General features: G+C 41.6%; 1 protein-coding gene across 1 annotated transcript in view; it reads right to left on the bottom strand.

Moving 5' to 3' along the window:
• The window catches only part of LOC126299116 (exopolyphosphatase PRUNE1-like), a 142,148-nt gene that overhangs the window by 114,637 nt on the left and 7,511 nt on the right, over window positions 1-20,000 (bottom strand). The window contains exon 2 of the mRNA XM_049990816.1: window positions 12,974-13,215. Coding sequence (XP_049846773.1) covers window positions 12,974-13,215 — 242 coding nt within the window. The remainder of the gene's footprint in view (window positions 1-12,973; window positions 13,216-20,000) is intronic.

Here is a 20,000-nt window from a genome sequence, read left to right as displayed (position 1 = left end):
AAGAACGGTGTCCCTCAGACGCAATTCAGGGGTGGTAAAAAGATGCCGAGAACGATTAAAATGAACACACACAGATTTGTCTGCAGAAAAGGTAAAACCCGTCTTTGCAGTCCATGCCTCTAAGCGCTTTATCGTAAGCTGCAACTGCCGACTAGCAGTGACAAGACTGGAGGAAGAACAGAAAACAGCAAAATCGTCCACAAACAAGGAGCATTGGGCAGGACTCCGGATAGTGGACGTGATACTGTTAATAGCGACGGCAAAGAGGGTGACACTTAAAACACAGCCCTGAGGAACACCATTCTCCTGCACGTACAAATCCGATAGCACATTACCAACCCGATACCGAAAGAGGCGGTGAGAAAGAAAGGACCGAATGAAGATGGGGAGACGGCCACGAAAGCCCCACTCATGGAGTTGATTGAGGATAAGGTGGCGCCAAGTAGTGTCATACGCCTTATTAATGTCAAAGAAGCCCCCTAGACAATGCTGGTTACGTAGAAAGGCCTGCTGGATGGCGGCCTCAAGCAGGGTCAAGTTGTCTATAGTGGAACGACATCTCCGAAAGCCACCATAGGGGCTCACCATAGGGGATGCGCTTAGATGTTTTAATCTCCTGTACCATCCGTTCTTCGAGATAGATGGGGCAGATCCCGCTCCAGACAGGGTGACTCCCAGAGCAATTCACGCACTTCACAGGCGATGAACAATCGGCTCCGTCATGGGCAGGCTGACCACATTTACCACAAGTGGCTATCCCATTGCATCCCAACGTAGTATGCCCAAAGCGCTGACATTTAAAACAGCGCATTGGGTTGGGGAAATATGGCTGTACGGGCAAACGTAAGAACCCCGCTTAAACATGCTCTGGGAGTCTCGGGCAATTGAACGTGAGAATAAACGAGTCAGATTTGACGAGGTCCCCACTGACTCGTTTCATAATATGCTGCATGTCAACAATTCCTTCGTCAGCCCACTCAGATTTTAACACGTCTATGGGGATATCCACCAAGTCCCTATACGTCACAACACCCTTACTATAATTCAAAGTGGAGTGGAGCTCGGTCTCGACAGCATACTCTCCTAGACAGGTTGCTTTCCGAAGGGCAGCGACTTGACGGGAACTAGAAGTTTCAACTAACAGAGTCCCATTGCGCAGTCGCTTTACAGATTTCAGTGTTCCTGCAAGTCCCTCAAGACCCTTGTGGATGTAAAAGGGAGAAACCCTCTCAAAGCTACCCTCCTTCCTTTTAATAATCAAAAACACATTCTGATTATCAGCATGTGCTCCGTTACTACATTCTGTTAAATCTCTAGCAACACCAGGCGCTGGAGGACTCGCAGCGCGTAGCCACTTTTTCGATGGGGTGTGTTTTCCTACCAGCGGCCCACCCAAGCCACTGGTAGGGGGAAATGTAGAGGTCGAACGGTCCATTGCGGTCCCACGAGCAGCTAGGGAACTAAAAGTCCGCTCAGACAGAGCCCCGCGTGCCTGAGTAAGCCTTATACAACTGGGGTGCGGCAGGTGCCCCAGAGGTTGCCCGCTTGCGACTGTTCCACCCCAACAGCCATGCATCTTCTAGGCGCGGAGCACACCGAAAGATTGAGGGGTTTTTATAGAGGTTGGCCTTCCTCGCAATCCAGGCGGTCAAGCCAAGATTATCATTCCCCGCAGCACACAACATTTCACCGCCGCGCCGCACGGTGGTCGCTGAAGCATGTCCGGGGGTTACGGTGACAGGACACTGGCGGTGCAGACCAGTCCCCAGCTCAGGACCCCGGGGTCGCCAAGCCCGTACTCAGCCAGTGAATGCTGAGCCCCTGGGGGATTACTACTCAAAATGGAAAACAGCAGCCCAAGGCATCCCTCAAGGCTCGATTGTAGGACCTATTTTGTTTTTGTTCAATGTTAATGATTTACCAAACAATATAAATGCTCCATCGATTTTATTTGCAGATGACACATCTGTATTAATTGAAAACCAGGAGCCAGAAAACATTCCTCTCTACATAACAAACACAATGAACAAACTAGAAACATGGTTCCAACTGAATGGATTAAGATTGAACATATCCAAAACCCACATGATCCAATTCAGAACAAAACAGTCAAAGCCCCAAGAAATTTAAATAACTCATAAAAATCAGGATATAGAAGTGGATTCTGTGAAGTTTTTAGGGTTAAACCTAGATAAAAATTTAAATTGGAATAAACATGGTATGCAGCTCGTGGTCATGCGGTAGCGTTCTCGCTTCCGGTGCCTGGGTTCCCAGGTTCGATTCCCGGCGGGGTCAGGGATTTTCTCTGCCTCATGATGACTGGGTGTTGTGTGATGTCCTTAGGTTAGTTAGGTTTAAGTAGTTCTAAGTTATAGGGGGCTGACGACCATAGCTGTTAAGTCCCATAGTGCTCAGAGCCATTTGAACCATTTGAATAAACATGTTGACTACCTGTTAAACAAATTATGTAGCTTTGCATTTGCTGTGCAAATATTAGCTGGTGCAACAGACATGAATACAAGGGAAAATGCATACCACAGCTACTTTCAGTCAGTTGTAAGGTATGGTATTGTTTTTGGGGGAAATTCAAGCAATATATTGCGCATACTAAAGTTACAGAAAAGAATAATAAGGAACATGTGTACTACCCATCCAAGGACATCATGTCCCCCACTAGTTGAAAGACAACAGTTATTAACAGTTCCCTCCTTATACATCTATGATATTATTACCTTTCTACATAGCAATTTAGAGTTATTCGAGAAAAACTTTTTCAATCACATGTATAACACGATAAACAAAGACAATTTTATGCTTCCCACTCATCGCTTAAATCTATATGCGCAGTCTCCTCAGTATATGGCAATGAAAATTCATAACAAGCTAAAAGGAAAGAATGTTCTGAGTATGAACCTAGAGACACTGAAAACAAAGCTTTATGATATAGTTGTCAAATGCTGCTACTACACTGTTGAGGAGTTCATGAAGGATGAACTGAACATTTGAGCAGGATAAATTTACATATAGTCTTGTGTGTAAATGTAGCTGTCCTTCACAAAAGGGAGAAAAGAAAAATGAAAGTTTATATTGTTGTTGTTGTTGTCTTCAGTCCTGAGACTGGTTTGATGCAGCTCTCCATGCTACTCTATCCTGTGCAATCTGCTTCATCTCCCAGTACCTACTGCAACCTACATCCTTCTGAATCTGCTTACTGTATTCATCTCTTGGTCTCCCTCTACGATTTTTACCCTCCACGCTGCCCTCCAATGCTAAATTTGTGATCCCTTGATGCCTCAAAACATGTACTACCAACCGATCCCTTCTTCTAGTCAAGTTGTGCCACAAACTTCTCTTCTCCCCAATCCTATTCAATACCTCCTCATTAGTTACGTGATCTACCCATCTAATCTTCAGCATTCTTCTGTAGCACCACATTTCGAAAGCTTCTATTCTCTTCTTGTCCAAACTAGTTATCGTCCATGTTTCACTTCCATACATGGCTACACTCCAAACAAATACTTTCATAAACGACTTCCTGATACATAAATCTATATTCGATGTTAACAAATTTCTCTTCTTGAGAAACGCTTTCCTTGCCATTGCCAGTCTACATTTTATATCCTCTCTACTTCGACCATCATCAGTTATTTTACTTCCTAAATAGCAAAACTCCTTTACTACTTTAAGTGTCTCATTTCCTAATCTAATTCCCTCAGCATCACCCGATTTAATTTGACTACATTCCATTATCCTCGTTTTGCTTTTGTTGATGTTCATCTTATATCCTCCTTTCAAGACACTGTCCATTCCGTTCAACTGCTCTTCCAAGTCCTTTGCCGTCTCTGACAGAATTACAATGTCATCGGCGAACCTCAAAGTTTTTATTTCTTCTCCATGAATTTTAATACCTACTCCAAATTTTTCTTTTGTTTCCTTTACTGCTTGCTCAATATACAGATTGAATAACAGCGGGGAGAGGCTACAACCCTGTCTCACTCCTTTCCCAACCACTGCTTCCCTTTCATGCCCCTCAACTCTTATGACTGCCATCTGGTTTCTGTACAAATTGTAAATAGCCTTTCGCTCCCTGTATTTTACCCCTGCCACCTTCAGAATTTGAAAGAGAGTATTCCAGTCAACATTGTCAAAAGCTTTCTCTAAGTCTACAAATGCTAGAAACGTAGGTTTGCCTTTTCTTAATCTTTCTTCTAAGATAAGTCGTAAGGTCAGTATTGCCTCACGTGTTCCAACATTTCGACGGAACCCAAACTGATCCTCCCCGAGGTCCGCATCTACCAGTTTTTCCATTCGTCTGTAAAGAATTCGCGTTAGTATTTTGCAGCTGTGACTTATTAAACTGATAGTTCGGTAATTTTCACATCTGTCAGCACCTGCTTTCTTTGGGATTGAAATTATTATATTCTTCTTGAAGTCTGAGGGTATTTCACCTGTCTCATACATCTTGCTCACCAGATGGTAGAGTTTTGTCATGACTGGCTCTCCCAAGGCCGTCAGTAGTTCTAATGGAATGTTGTCTACTCCGGGGGCCTTGTTTCGACTCAGGTCTTTCAGTGCTCTGTCAAACTCTTCACGCAGTATCTTACCTCCCATTTCGTCTTCATCTACATCCTCTTCCATTTCCATAATATTGTCCTCAAGTACATCGCCCTTGTATAAACCTTCTATATACTCCTTCCACCTTTCTGCCTTCCCTTCTTTGCTTAGAACTGGATTGCCATCTGAGCTCTTGATATTCATACACATGGTTCTCTTCTCTCCAAAGGTCTCTTTAATTTTCCTGTAGGCAGTATCTATCTTACCCCTAGTGAGATGAGCTTCTACATCCTTACATTTGTCCTCTAGCCATCCCTGCTTAGCCATTTTGCACTTCCTGTCGATCTCATTTTTGAGATGTTTGTATTCCTTTTTGCCTGCTTCATTTACTGCATTTTTATATTTTCTCCTTTCATCAATTAAATTCAATATTTCTTCTGTTACCCAAGGATTTCTAGCAACCCTCGTCTTTTTACCTACTTTATCCTCTGCTGCCTTCACTATTTCATCCCTCAGAGCTACCCATTCTTCTTCTACTGTATTTCTTTCCCCCACTGCTGCCAATTGTTCCCTTATGCTCTCCTTGAAACTCTGTACAACCTCTGGTTCTTTCAGCTTATCCAGATCCCATGTCCTTAAATTCCCACCTTTTTGCAGTTTCTTCAGTTTTAACCTACAGGTCATAACCAATAGATTGTGGTCAGAGTCCACATCTGCCCCTGGAAATGTCCTACAATTTAAAACCTGATTCCTAAATCTCTGTCTTACCATTATATAATCTATCTGATACCTTTTAGTATCTCCAGGATTCTTCCATGTATACAACCTTCTTTTATGATTCTTGAACCAAGTGTTAGCTATGATTAAGTTACGTTCTGTGCAAAATTCTACCAGACGGCTTCCTCTTTCATTTCTTAGCCCCAATCCATAATCACCTACTATGTTTCCTTCTCTCCCTTGTCCTACTGACGAATTCCAGTCACCCATGACTATTAAATTTTCGTCTCCCTTCACTACCTGAATAATTTCTTTTATCTCATCATACATTTCATCAATTTCTTCATCATCTGCAGAGCTAGTTGGCATATAAACTTGTACTACTGTCGTAGGCATGGGCTTTGTGTCTACCTTGGCCACAATAATGCGTTCACTATGCTGTTGGTAGTAGCTTACCAGCATTCCTATTTTCCTATTCATTATTAAACCTACTCCTGCATTACCCCTATTTGATTTTGTATTTATAACCCTGTATTCACCTGACCAAAAGTCTTGTTCCTCCTGCCACCGAACTCCACTAATTCCCACTATATCTAACTTTAACCTATCCATTTCCCTTTTTAAATTTTCTAACCTACCTGCCCGATTAAGGGATCTGACATTCCACGCTCCGATCCGTAGAATGCCAGTTTTCTTTCTCCTGATAACGACGTCCTCCTGAGTAGTCCCCGCCCGGAGATCCGAATGGGGGACTATTTTACCTCCGGAATATTTTACCCAAGAGGACGTCATCATCATTTAATCATACAGTAAAGCTGCATGACCTCGGGATAAATTACGGCTGTAGTTTCCCCTTGCTTTCAGCCGTTCGCAGTACCAGCACAGCTAGGCCGTTTTGGTTAATGTTGCAAGGCCAGATCAGTCAATCATCCAGACTGTTGCCCCTGCAACTACTGAAAAGGCTCCTCTTCAGGAACCACATGTTTGTCTGGCCTCTCAACAGATACCCCTCCGTTGTGGTTGCACCTACGGTACGGCCATCTGTATCGCTGAGGCACGCAAGCCTCCCCACCAACGGCAAGGTCCATGGTTCATGGGGGGGGAAGTTTATATTAATGTTAAAATTATTTGTACCAATTAGATCTAAGTTATGTTATCCTTTTTTTTTTACGTGTCTCCTCTACACTAATCATATGATTAGAAATTGTATGGTTCAAATGGCTGTGAGCACTATGCGACTTAACTTCTGAGGTCATCAGTCGCCTAGAATTTAGAACTAATTAAAACTAACTAACCTAAGGACATCACACACATCCATGCCCGAGGCAGGATTCGAACCTGCAACCATAGCGGTCGCTCGGTTCTAGACTGTAGCGCCTAGAACAGCACGGTCACTCTGGCCGGCTAGAAACTGTATGTTATGAGACGAATAAAACACTATTCACTAATGACCGCTGCACAAAAATGCATGGTTTGCTGAACTAATTCAATATTGAAAACAGGAAAGTCAAATGATATATTTATAAGTTATCCTCATGCCTTTTGTCTTTTCAACCATGGCAATCATTAATTGAAATCTTATTGTTTCAGTTATTTCTCTGGCTATCATGCCAATGAAATCCACGTGGTTGTCAATGGCAGATTTGGCAGCAGCTTGTTGGTGAGCCTGTTTCAAATATATTTTTTGTGCAATCAGTCTGACTACAGACATGTAACTATCACGAAACCTCTTCCTGTTTCTCCTTCTACTCTGGAGTCTGCTGGGTAGGAGGTGGTGGTGGTGGGTGGTGGTGGTGGTGGTGGTGGTTCTACTGGTACTGTTGCTGGTTCTGCAATTTGTTTAACAATGCACACTGGATTCAGTAAATGTAAATCCAGACTACAGCACTCCTCCACAAAGTGCTGTGGAGACTGCTGCATTTTTCAACTTTCTGAATGCAAAGACTCACTGCTTGCATGCAAATTGCAGAACATACTGTAATTTACTGCAGTACTATAACTGAATGAAATGCTTAACATTGCAATAAAACAGCTAAGTATACTGAAGTTTTGTAAAGAATGCAAGCAGTAGTTCCCCAATCAGGGGTAGCTTTTATGACAATTTCTAAAATTTAATTCAAACTTTTTGTCACAGAATTTTAATTGGACATGCACAGTGTATAAGGGCTATAAAATTCAGTTTTTGCCTTAAGTAAATAGTTGGATAAGTTACCTATTTACTTTCATCATTGTTCACTGCCAAGGACTGTCCACCTAGGCACTGGTAGCAATTGGACTGCCAAGATTAGTAATTTATCATAGTATCAGAGCTAGTTTGTACATCTACAAAATTGTAAGTTCATATTAACCACAATAAAATTCTGGTGGGGAAACTACATTTCAATTCATTGGTTATTGAAGATTATGTATTTTCAAAATAATCAGAAGTGAAAATCCACTATAATATTACCTATTTTCTGTATATGCATCACAGTACTATTAAATGCAACATTATCACAAGGCTGTGCTATAATTTTAAAAAATAACATATTAGAAAACATATGATTTTGTACTTACATCGTTCAGCCCACTGGCACTCATCTTTGAAGACCTCACTTTCGTGTGTTCAACACTGTACTGACACCACAGACCATGCATTTTTGTGTAGCAATCATTGCTTGTAGCGTTTGGATGAATGAGGCACACACAATTTGCAGTCCTTGTGAGTGGTTCTGTGCAATAGTGTTTATTAAATTATTTTGTTCTATTTACTACGTATAGACGCAGTTCCTTCCTGTACACACATATCAAAGCATTAGTTGCTTCCTCGGTCCACTGTAGTGCCATTGTTTTGTATACAATTTGTACACAATGAAAGACAACAGGATGAAAGTGAATAGTGATGAAAGCATCCTGGTCAGGGTTTGAAGGCATGGTGTCAGAAGTGGGAACACCTCACAATTACCCACGGCAGGCAGCACTCAAAGCATTTTACAAGCAAAATAACACTGGATCTATCATAGAAAACATGCAGAGTTCCCAGCAAGGTAGCAGCCTAGCACACAACAGAGCTTACTTGGCAGCCATCACGTGAGCCAGGAAAAAAACTTACACCAAATCTTACTCCATGTGAAATGGGCTTTACTCTTGCAAAAAATGCAACCATAAAAATATTTTATCAGCTCTCTCGAGAATTAAAAATGCTGGCAGATAATGAAAGTTTTAAGAACAAATTTAAATCCTTATTACTTCACAACTCCTATTCCTTGGATCAAGTTGTCTTAAAGTTGCCCCATAGGGCACAGGCACCACGAGCCACCCCTCAGCTCGGTCATCGGCAGGTGCAGCTGGCATAGGCTACCCACTAAGAGATCCTATTGCACACTTTCTGACTAAACATAAACCATTTGGCCAACACAGCATGCAGGCATCAGCTGGTGCAGAAATGTCACGCAAGCTATCGCCCAACAGCCTTACTGCCAGAGCGTCAACTATTTGCCCATCTGTGCCTATGAGTATCCGGCTACTCCCCAGCTAGCACATGAACTGGAAAAACCTATTGTAGATAAATTTCTGAGCTAAGCTGTATGTATGTGTTTGGGTTGCATTTATCAAATTTTGTTGTAAATTAAGAGTAATAAACATAGTTATATAAATGGACAGCATGTATCGATATTTTCACAGAGTAAATGTATCTTATTTGTGAAACAACTGATATGTTTCACATGGTGGTGAGTTGATGTGAACATGATCCAATGCAGTAAAAAACTAATCTAGCACCCCGGTAAGCCACTATCAATATGGTGGTGCAACATAACAAGGATGTAATCAGTGAAAGGTTCTATAACCAAGATAACATGAACATAATTTGTTACAGCAGTAATGCTGCGATAGTACTAGTCTTAGTTGTAGGAAAGGGGAATATTATTAAAATTCAGTAAAGACACCGTTGGGCAATGAGGTCTGGCCCTGCCGGCACTGTGTGGTAATAGTTGGCAGCCGGTAGGCCAGACAGAGTAAACATGGCACAGAGCTGTGCCAGCGTATTGCATGTATGATTTGTTGGAGTGGTGAAACAGCGAGGCAGGGAACTGCAGCATTGCTACAAGTTATTGCGATTTATGAGGCAAAGCAGTAGGCCAGAGCCGGGAGTGGCCATGTGTAAGTGGCTGATGTATGGGAATTTACCCATGCCATAGTTTCTGTCTCTCTCTGACACTACGTCAGAAGTGAAAGGAGAAGGATGATAAATAGTCAGGCACTTTTAGCTTGAGAGAGTGTGTGCCAGGTCAGTCGAGAGTCGGTTCGCACCCATGCTGGTCTACACTTATAGGGGCCAGTCTGGCAAAGATGTTGTAAATATTCTGTGTAAACCTGTACCTTGTTTGTATGTACTTGTTCGGGCTGTATTCCACCTCCAGGGACACAACACAGGGGCAGGACGGAATGGCAGCCGGGTACTTGGAGACAGCATGATCTGCCTGAAGGAGGGCAGTGACAGCAGTCTGCAGCGGGTCCAGGACGGGCCCTGTTCACTTCCCTCGTGGCGTACCAGAGTCTGGGAGAGGCATACACTGCGGAGGGGTGCGGCAGTGCTGCAGTGGCACCAGAGACGGTGGCGTATGTTGCCATTTGGCAAGCACCACTAGTGGCAAGTTGCAGCATAACATCCATGAGGCCACAGGTTCGAGTCCAGACCTGTCCTGGGAGCAGCAGCGGCCCGAAGGCCACGGGTGACCAGTACAACCACCTTCGAGCCATGGTCGGACAGAGCAGGCTAAACGGGGTGGAGGGAACCGAGGGCCAGGGGCTGTAACAGTCTCCGGAATCGTGGGCAGCTATGTGTTGAAAGACGCGACGCCTCGGCAGGCAGCGACCGGGCAGAGCGTTGCAGACTCCCAGCTGAGCGGCCTTGATGACGGAGCAGTGGCGTCAGCATACCAGAAGTTGCTGAGCCGGCCGGACTCGCGGAAAAGTGCTGCGCGCGACACACTGACACTACGCTGCACTCACCGAAGTACTGTAAATTATGTGAATAAAGCAATGCTTCCAAATACCACTGTATCACTCTGCACTGCCCCTTGATGCTATTGAACTTGCTCAGCCTCCTGAGAAGAAACGGCACAATGGGCCTCGGCTTCAGCTCAGCCATCTGGAGTCCTGGGTTCGACCATCGACACCCGCAACAGGAAGTACCATAAAATTTCATATTGATACACTGTGCTAATGGTGTAAATAATATTTTGTACAATGCACATTACATGCTGAGTAAAATTTTAACACAAAAGACAAAGTGTGTGTATATAGGATCCAGAGAAAAAGCATGTCTCTCCATTTAAAAAAGAGCAGGAGTAAATAAGAAATATAGTTTCATAAGTGGAGACTGTCACAGAATACATTTACCTAGGACAGCTTGTAAATATGCTTGCAGACATAAGATCAGGAATCTTTGTATACAACAAGCTGCTCTGTCAACCATTTAGGTGACATTCAGTTATCTTTAAGGTCAAATATGGCAGTAAAACTGATAGTTTTTGTTCAATGTGCTCCCTCCTTGTTGACTCCCAGCTGTGAGAGCTGGACACTTTGTGAATATACAGGATGAAAATGATAACTGTACAGCGAGGCATGAAAAGCTCTATGTTGGGATTGACCCAAAAAATGGCATCAGCTCAGTTACTGATGTCAAAGACATACTGAAGAGAACAGCCATTAAGAAATGGCAATGGGGGAGAAATGGCAATGGGCCAGCCATGTTGCCAGAAGAAATGATCACCAATGGACCCAGACCTGTGGAAGATTGTTAGAGTTAACTGGCTGAAATTTGCCCAAGACTGTTGCTCATTAAAGAAGAAGTTACAGACATGCCTGAGCTCAGTACTTGGAGTGGGCAAATCATTTAATGGGGCAAATAGATGATGATGATGATGATGCCCCTTACAACTTCTCATGTATGCTAATTACCACACACTAAATGTAACAAATGTAGTCATAAGTGTAAGCATCACCACTTTTCTTCCCATTTTTGTCAACAGGAATACAACTGCAATAGGAGGAACAGATTAACATGGATAAGATTGGAATGCAATTACTCACATTCTTGCTGAAGTAGCCATCTCGATATTCAGCTATACTGAGTCACAAGAACCACAGAAAACCTAATTCGCGATGCCAGAACAGCATTTCAACTACTAGCTTGACTAGGTCGGACAGTCATCGGTTGGTTAGTTGTCGGTCAGTTAGTCGATCTCTCTCTCTCTCTCTCTCTCTCTCTCTCTCTGTGTGTGTGTGTGTGTGTGTGTGTGTGTGTGTGTGTGTGTGTGTGTGTGTGCGTGCGCACACATTTGTTGTTGTTGTTGTTCTATATGTAGGTACTAGAAACACACAGTACAGTATTGCAATGGACAGATCACATTTAAACATTCCTCTGGATATACCTTATAGTGTTCCATATTGCACATGGTATGGCTCACAATCTGTGGCAGTCTGCTGTATGCCCTACAGTTTGTGCAGTGTACAATGGATATGTGCATTGGGACACAAATAAAACATTGATTGGCGACTCCATGGAGTGCTGTGTGCACAATGACCATATATGTTAAACTAAAAGGGAGGTCAGCATTGGCCATAATATTGATGTTTTACCAATATTACAGCCAAAGCTGACCTTCCTTTTAAATAAAATATTTATTTCCAAAAGATGGAATTTTTCTTATCTATATGATAAAGCATAATAGAAGTAACAGCTGAGGAGAAATGGCTGCAAACATTAACAGTATCATCTTCACTCTGTTTTCCAAGCATGACTCGCCATTATTGTAGGGTACTAGAATATAAAACAAAAATACTGACTATGCAATTGTACACCTATTACAGTAAACCCTCAATTATCCGTGGGTGGATTATATATACACTTTGCAGATTATCCTGGCCTATTTCTCCCACTATTTTGCTGCTGGAAATTTTCCTTTAACTCAGGAGTTGTTGTGAGTGAGCGGTAATCTCACATTACTACAAGAGTGTAGTAAACAATGTGCTGCTTCAACACTGCAAGACCTGGACTATATTTTGTCTCAAAGTAGTGTAAGGCAGTGTGAAATAGGATTGTACAGTATTCATTGTAAGTACCGAATTTTCACATATACTATGATGATTAAAGTAGAAATTATTATAAACATTAACGAATTTAATTATGATAATGTAATTAATTTTTATTTTCAAACAACCCTAATATATTATGGTGTACTTTAACAGTGCATTATCTGTTGAATTTGATTATCCATGGTTTTTAGGTCTCCAATTACTGCGGATAATCGCGAGTTTACTCCAAAACATAAAAAAATATTTCTCCATCACGGAACTTGTTATCTTCTTGTATTACAACACTATATGTACATTTTTGCCAACATACGTTAAATATGCAGTAACAAAATGTTTGACCTTTGCCAGTGAACTGAATTTTCCCACACTACATATTTCAGAAGATAACTTCTATCTTCAGGTGTGTTTAGGTGAAATATTTGGATTTTTCCCAATAATGCATAGCTGAGATACGTCATATTAACAACATACCAGTACCACAAGGCACGACACTCCATGAAACATGCTCATTTACAAGACCCATCATAATGTGGCTGGGAAAATAGGCCATGGAAGGTAGCTAATACAAAGAGATCACACAAAAAGACACAACTGCGCCATTTTTTAAATATTTAGAACTTACCTAAATTGTAAGCAGTCAACTGGTACACCATATTTTTCAAGAAAATAGAATACTTCAGCTTTGAGTACTTTATCTTCTTCATTTATATTAAGCACAGGTATATAGTGTTTGGTTTCTTGCAACACAGTGCTAAGGCCCTGCCTTATATACGCATACACTAGTGAGCACACTGCAGAATCAACATCACAAGTTTCATTGCCCAGAACTATAGTTACTTCCTCATTCCTCTCAAAGTTTTCATGCTGGAACAAAGAAAAAGGTATATTTAATGACTGTAGCACTTAATGATAGCATTTACTAATAATGGAAATGGCATTAGGGTTGGGAGGCGGGAGAGATAGATAGAGAGAGAGAGAGAGGCAGAAAGAGAGAGAGAGAGAGAGAGAGAGAGAGAGAGAGAGAGAGAGAGAGGTGTGCAGTCCCCATGCATTTTATATAAAATAACCAAAAGATCTCATTTTGTATTATGGAAGTTTTTCAATTCATTTTCGCATGGACAACAGGATATTAGATACAAGCTTCTGGTTCAACTTTTGTACATGAGTATGTGTGTCACTGCAAAGTGAACAGATATTGTATGAGAATGAAGATGGCTAGTGATAAAGTGATTCTGACACAGTTGTGATTGAAATGGCACAGCAGCTAGAAACATACTTTCAAAATAGCACTGACCACGCGATCATTCAATCATTATTAATATCAGCTGATAGAAGACTGTAAAAGTATCCACAGGCCATAATACATGTCACATCCACATCTCACTGTTAAGGAACATTGCTAGTTGCTAATGGTACTACTGACAGTATAATATATTTCTGTGGTAGTCAGGCACAGCCTATATTGGACATTGATACAAATAAGGGTCTACAGAAAACACCTAATATGTATGCTCCCATGCTGACCAATGGGCTTCATTTAAGAACACAGTACAAATGGGAACACTGAGAATGGACTATAAAAAAAGTGGAAGATAACTGTATATCAGGTGAGCCACTACCCCGTCTTTTACAATGTCAATATTTGAAACAAGAAGGCCCATTATTTCACAAGAATTGGTGTCACATACATTCATCTCCCTGTCTACCACTCAATGCATATGCTAAAGGATGAATGGTTATCGTCTTTCTTTCCATCTGTATTCCATCTAAGACTTTCCAGTATAATACAGAGTTAACAGTTTGATATGAACAGATGTCAGCTGGTCATGTCAATAGAAAGCAATGGAGTTCCCACTCAGTTTTTGATCTAAATAAAAAGTGAACTTGTTACATGCTTGTACTGCAATGCTGTGGGCATGTTTTTGCCAACATATGTTAAGTATTCTTAACATGATGGGTTCATGGTAGAACCTGTAGATTGAAAATTTTATGCATGCTATAGCACCTTAAACACAAATACTCTGAAATAAAGAAACAATGGTTGGAAATTAATCTTTCAGACGTTACAAGGTCTTCAATGAGCACTGAATGTGAGGCACAATTTAAAAATGTATGTGTCATAACAAACATGTGCCTGCTACAGCAATGTTGGTCATGATACTTTGGGAAAGGGAGGAAAAATAAGTTTTTGATGTGTCTATAGTGAAGCTTAGCAGTATTGACAAGCTTAGTGCATTAGTCATTACAGGAACTTGGAGACATGCATTTAGCATTGTGGCACAGCTTATTTGAAACCCGAGACAGATTAAACTGGAGTGTTGTACTGGGTCTCAAATGTGGGACCTTTGCTTTTGTACTCGACCGGCTGAGCTACCCAAGCACAACTCACAACACACCCTCAGAGGTTTGCTGTTTTAAAGGCAAAGGTTCCAGGTTCAGGGTTCAAGCCCCGGTCTGGCATCCAATTTTAATCTGACAAGAAGTTTATGATGCTCTCATTGTTTGATTAGAATGGGAGATTCTGTGCCACAGACAACAAGATCATTGGGTTTCATTCCTATGGGGTTACGTGAAGTCATAAGTATGAAATCCCAGTATAAACTTCAGAGGGTCTGGTTAGTAGTGTCCTAGCTGTCTGCCTCATAGCATAAATGTTTTAACTGGTTCCCTCAGCAACATCGAGCAATCAAAGCTGTTGGAGATCGACCTTTATTTGCAGCCCTCACCACCAGTGGCACCGCGACATGCAAGCTGTCACCACAAGCGATGCTATGGGAAGAAGCCGCACTGTAGCACACACTGCATCATCCGGTGGAGCCCTGCGACCTCCAACAAGCTATAACCATGCCCTACAGCTCTGAGAACTCATTCTCTCGTGTGCTCACTTGATGAAACTTTCACTTGACTGGTCACGGTCAGCAGACTATATTGGCTTTGACTCCTGATTATGCATGGCCCGTTACTTTCTATTTATGTAGTTCTGAACTTACATGTGATTGTATTAACTGTATGCCTCCACCATATAAGGGAATTTCACCCAATAAATTGTGCTCATAACTGCAGATTTCAACAGTAGTGACGATTTTTTTTAATTTCGCAGTGTATTGATATATTAGGCAATATGGGCCTGGAATTTATGAAGCACATACCAACAGCAACCGCAGTTGACCTTACTACAACAGCAAGTAACAAGGTTGCCCTCACCAAAGACACTGTTTCCTCCATTTCTGGATAATGTTGATGACTGGGAAACATAATTACAGCACCTCAACTATCACTTCACCGGTTAAGTTAACCAATTCAGATTGAAAATGACCATTGTTTTCATGGGCTTCACATAGTGTGTTGGGGTTTCACCATTAGTTGTCGTCCACCCCCCCCCCCCCCACACACACACACACACACATACACACACATGAAAAATCCCGAGTGATTACCTTTTGCTGAGTGTTGTAACCTTTGTCAGATCATTGTGGGTGTCCATTCCATGTAGTGTATGCTAGACACGAATTTTACAGGTACTGTAAACAGCAGTCAGAATCCTTTAAAGACTCTATCACTGACCTCTGGGGTCTTAGTTCTGCTTTTGTGTGCTCAGAAGAAAATGTCGCACATCTTATGGTGACTGCATGATTCCTCCAAGATTTACCCAATAAGCATACACAGGCTTTATGGCTTATGGATACTTCGCTGTAAAAGGTATTTAAAAAAGCCTAGGCTTTCGAATTTACACCGGGAACACACAACCAGTGGGATGCTGTCAGCAATGTCTGCCATCACCACAAGTGTGGCAATAAACATTTCCCATAAGCACAGGAAATCTAATGTATGGTCAGACTACTCATGTAAACATGCTACGCTGCACCACTGTGCTTCTCCTCAGCACAACAGGTTAGGCGCATACCAACGGGGCAGCGAGATTTTGCGCATTTCCAAACGTTCTTTCTCTCTCACAGTTGAGTTTCCAAGAATTTTTAAAGTTCTCCATCCAATCAAAACTTCAATCAATGTCATTTATCCACTTGCCCAGCACTCTCTCTCCCACTGCCCACATTGATCAGCTACCTTTTTTTCATGTGGAGTTAAAGGCCACATTAATAGTGTATATCAGTTGCCCATCACACAGCAGCATACGCACAGTGTGGGGTCTCATTCTACTATTTCCGCCTTTGATGGATTCTGTCAATGTTCCATGAAGTAATGTACTGTATAGAAATACTGACTCATTCATTAACTGGTAAACCTGTCAAATTGTTATTAATGCTACATGTGGCTGGTTTCAATCCCTTGTCAGGTGGATACTGGTCCATCTTCTTCCCCCAGAATGTTGGCAGTCGTTTCCACTTCACTATCACATTGGAAACAGTTGGCCTAGGGATGTTTAGGAGTATGGAAATCTCGCATACAGACGTATGACACAAATGACACCCAATCACCTGACCACGTTCTAAGTCCCTGAGCTCCGTGGAGCACCCCATTCTGCTCTCTCATGATGTCTAATTATTACTCAGGTCACTTATATAGAGTACCTGGCATTGGGTGGCAGCACAATGCACCTAATATGAAAAACGTATGTTTTTGGGGTGTCCGAATACTTTTGATCACATAGTGTAGCTGTGGCCGAGTATGTTTTCGTTTGTTCCAGTTGTAGATGTTGCATGTTTTTTGTAATATGCTTGTGAATGGTGGTATTCATCATGTTGTTTACTGTACTACAGTGGCTGTACAAAAATATGGTAACACTGCAAGAAATGCATTCTTGAACATAAATGTAGATGTTAGCCAAGCCTGGAGGTTGCACTGTTGTACAAGAGCATGGTAAAAAGTAAAGCCTTCAATTTTTTTTATTCAGTTCTAAATATCAATAAAATGTTTTTATATAAAAAACCTTTATGGGTTTTCACACAAAAAACCTGTAGGCATTACTTTCTGGCACACTTTCATATTTCACCATGAATGACATATGTGGAATGTCTTCAATACAATGCCAGTGTCAGTCAGGGTCAGAACACTCTTCTGTACAGTTGTCAGATCATGATGCTGAAGCTAAGTGCATTTAAGCATACACGAATTGTTTATACCCATAAGGTGGGTACTTCAGTAACCAAGAAATTTGTCATCCACCAAGTCAAACCACAGATGAACGTATGTGCTGTGTGATAATAATGATTCTGACAAAAAATAAGAGGGCGACAGCTGCAAAAGTCACAGCAGAACTGAATGTTGCACTCATAAATCCTGTCAGCAGTAAAACAACATGAAGGGAGCTCCATAAGCAGGGAACTGCAATGCGAGCTGGAATTATAAAACCACTTATCAGTTATGCAAATGCCCATAAAAGGAAAACACGGTGCTGAGATCATAAAACTTGGACTATACAGAATAGGAAGAATGTCACTTGGTCCACTCTATGAATAGGGGACAACTGCTTCCTATCGATACTGCAAAACCAGTGCAAATAGGAGTTTACATTCACTCAGATAGCCATGTGTGTTAAAGCGCTGCTTCTGGGACAGGGTAATGGGCTAACTCTGGATCGAATGGGCCTGGCGAATTGACAAAGATTGATGTACCAGTCCTCCTGGATGAGGTTTTTAGACAATATGTGAAAACGGGGCTAGTATCAAAGTGCCACTGCAGTTACATGATTTCACAAATTCAGAAAACTTTCACATGCTGTCACAAGAATAGACAGTTGGGGTACACACATTCCATCCCAGGGAGTAACAATGTTGTGACAGGAAAGGCACCTCTCACCCTTTCAATCAACCATATCAAATCCATTACTTACTACGATGACCCTGTACTGATGTGACTCATTTCACACTGTTACCAACTTCTGGCCAAGTTTACATCCCAAGAGTGAAAGATTTTTATTGGGGGGGGGGGGGGGGGGGAGGGGAGATCAGTGACGTTTTTGGCACCCATAGCCATACTGCAATATTTCATGGGCCCTATGAATACAGGTTACTGCAAAGGATTATGTGAACATTTTAGCAGATCAGTTTCATCACATTCTACAATGTTTGTTCTCCAAAACGACAAGACCCCTGTTCAAACAGCTCACATCATCCAAGACTGGTTTTGTGAGCATGAGGATGAATTGTTGTTTCTCCCCTAGCCACCACAGCCTCCAGCTCTCAAATTATTGAGGGTTTGCAGTCCACTTTGTAGAGAAGGGTGTGTTACCACCATGTACCTCCATCATTACTTGAACTTTCCACTATTTTGCAGGAAAATGGTGTAACTGTCTCTTGAAACCCATAAAGGATCTGTATTCTGAGATGATGGAAAGCAGTTTTGAATGTCAATTGTTTTTCTACACTGTAATAAGCATGGTAACATATTGTATTTGTGGTATTTATGTATTTTTGTCCATCACTGTAGGTCAGGCAGAGATGGTAATCCACTGAGGAGAGTGAAGTTATGCATGTATAGCAATTTTTTGTGCAAGGGTGTGGTGACAGACTGAACTGTATCATAGCCTGAATTCTCAGTTAAATTGGAAGTTGATAGCTAGGTTGCGAGTTGATGTAGCCAATGAAGGCAGAAGGGCACTTTTTTATACATGCTGTGTGTTCTATACTTACACTTATATCATAACTTACACTTATATACTTACACTGATCATTACCACTGTTTTCCTGCAGCACTAAGATATTTTCAAGTTTTTAATATGTTTGAAGTTGTTAATAACAAGAGCATTCCTGTGCCAAATTCCTATATTTCTGTGAAAGTCCCGATAGTTTGCACTATTTTACAAGAGCAAGGAAAGCGTTTCTGAAGAAGAGAAATTTGTTAACATCGAGTATAGATTTAAGTGTCAGGAAGTTGTTTCTGAAAGTATTTGTATGGAGTGTAGCCATATATGGAAGTGAAACGTGGACGATAAATAGTTTGGACAAGAAGAGAATAGAAGCTTTTAAATGTGGTGCTACAGAGGAATGCTGAAGATTAGATGGGTAGATCACATAACTAATGATGAAGTATTGAATAGAATTGGGGAGAAGAGGAGTTTGTGGCACAACTTGACAAAAAGAAGGGACCGGTTAGTAGGACATGTTCCGAGGCATCAAGGGATCACAAATTTAGGATTGGAGGGCAGCGTGGAGAGTAAAAATTAGTGAGGGAGACCAAGAGTTAAATACACTAAGCAGATTCAGAAGAATGTAGGTTGCAGTAAGTACTGGGAGATGAAGAAGATTGCACAGGATAGGGTAGCATGGAGAGCTGCAGCAAACCAGTCTCAGGACTGAAGATCACAACAACAACTTCTTTTAAGGTTTAAATGGTGTGAAATGGAACCCACAGAGAAAATAAAAAATAATTTATTTGCAACATTTAACTACACCTTCCAGCTATTTCTCTATTGAGTCACTGATTCTCTGTTCTGGTCTGTAGCTCAATATATGTGCCAAAATGTTGTCCTTATAACAGGCAGTTCGTGTGAGCAAAGAGAAGAAAACTGGACGGATCCAACTCTGGGGTGTATGGTGGGTTATCTAACACTTCCCATCGAAAACGCTGCAGGAACACCTTTGTTGAAGCTGCAATGTACAGCTGAGCATTGCCAAGGGAAAAAAAACAATGCCTGATGACAACATCCCTCTTCACTTGTTCTGAATTGCTCTTCACAGACGATTTTCTGG

This window comes from Schistocerca gregaria, chromosome X (genome assembly GCF_023897955.1).
Source record: "Schistocerca gregaria isolate iqSchGreg1 chromosome X, iqSchGreg1.2, whole genome shotgun sequence".
NCBI classification, from domain to species: domain Eukaryota; kingdom Metazoa; phylum Arthropoda; class Insecta; order Orthoptera; family Acrididae; genus Schistocerca; species Schistocerca gregaria.
Note: the sequence above shows the minus strand (reverse complement) of the source record. Positions and strands in the feature narration are given on the sequence as shown.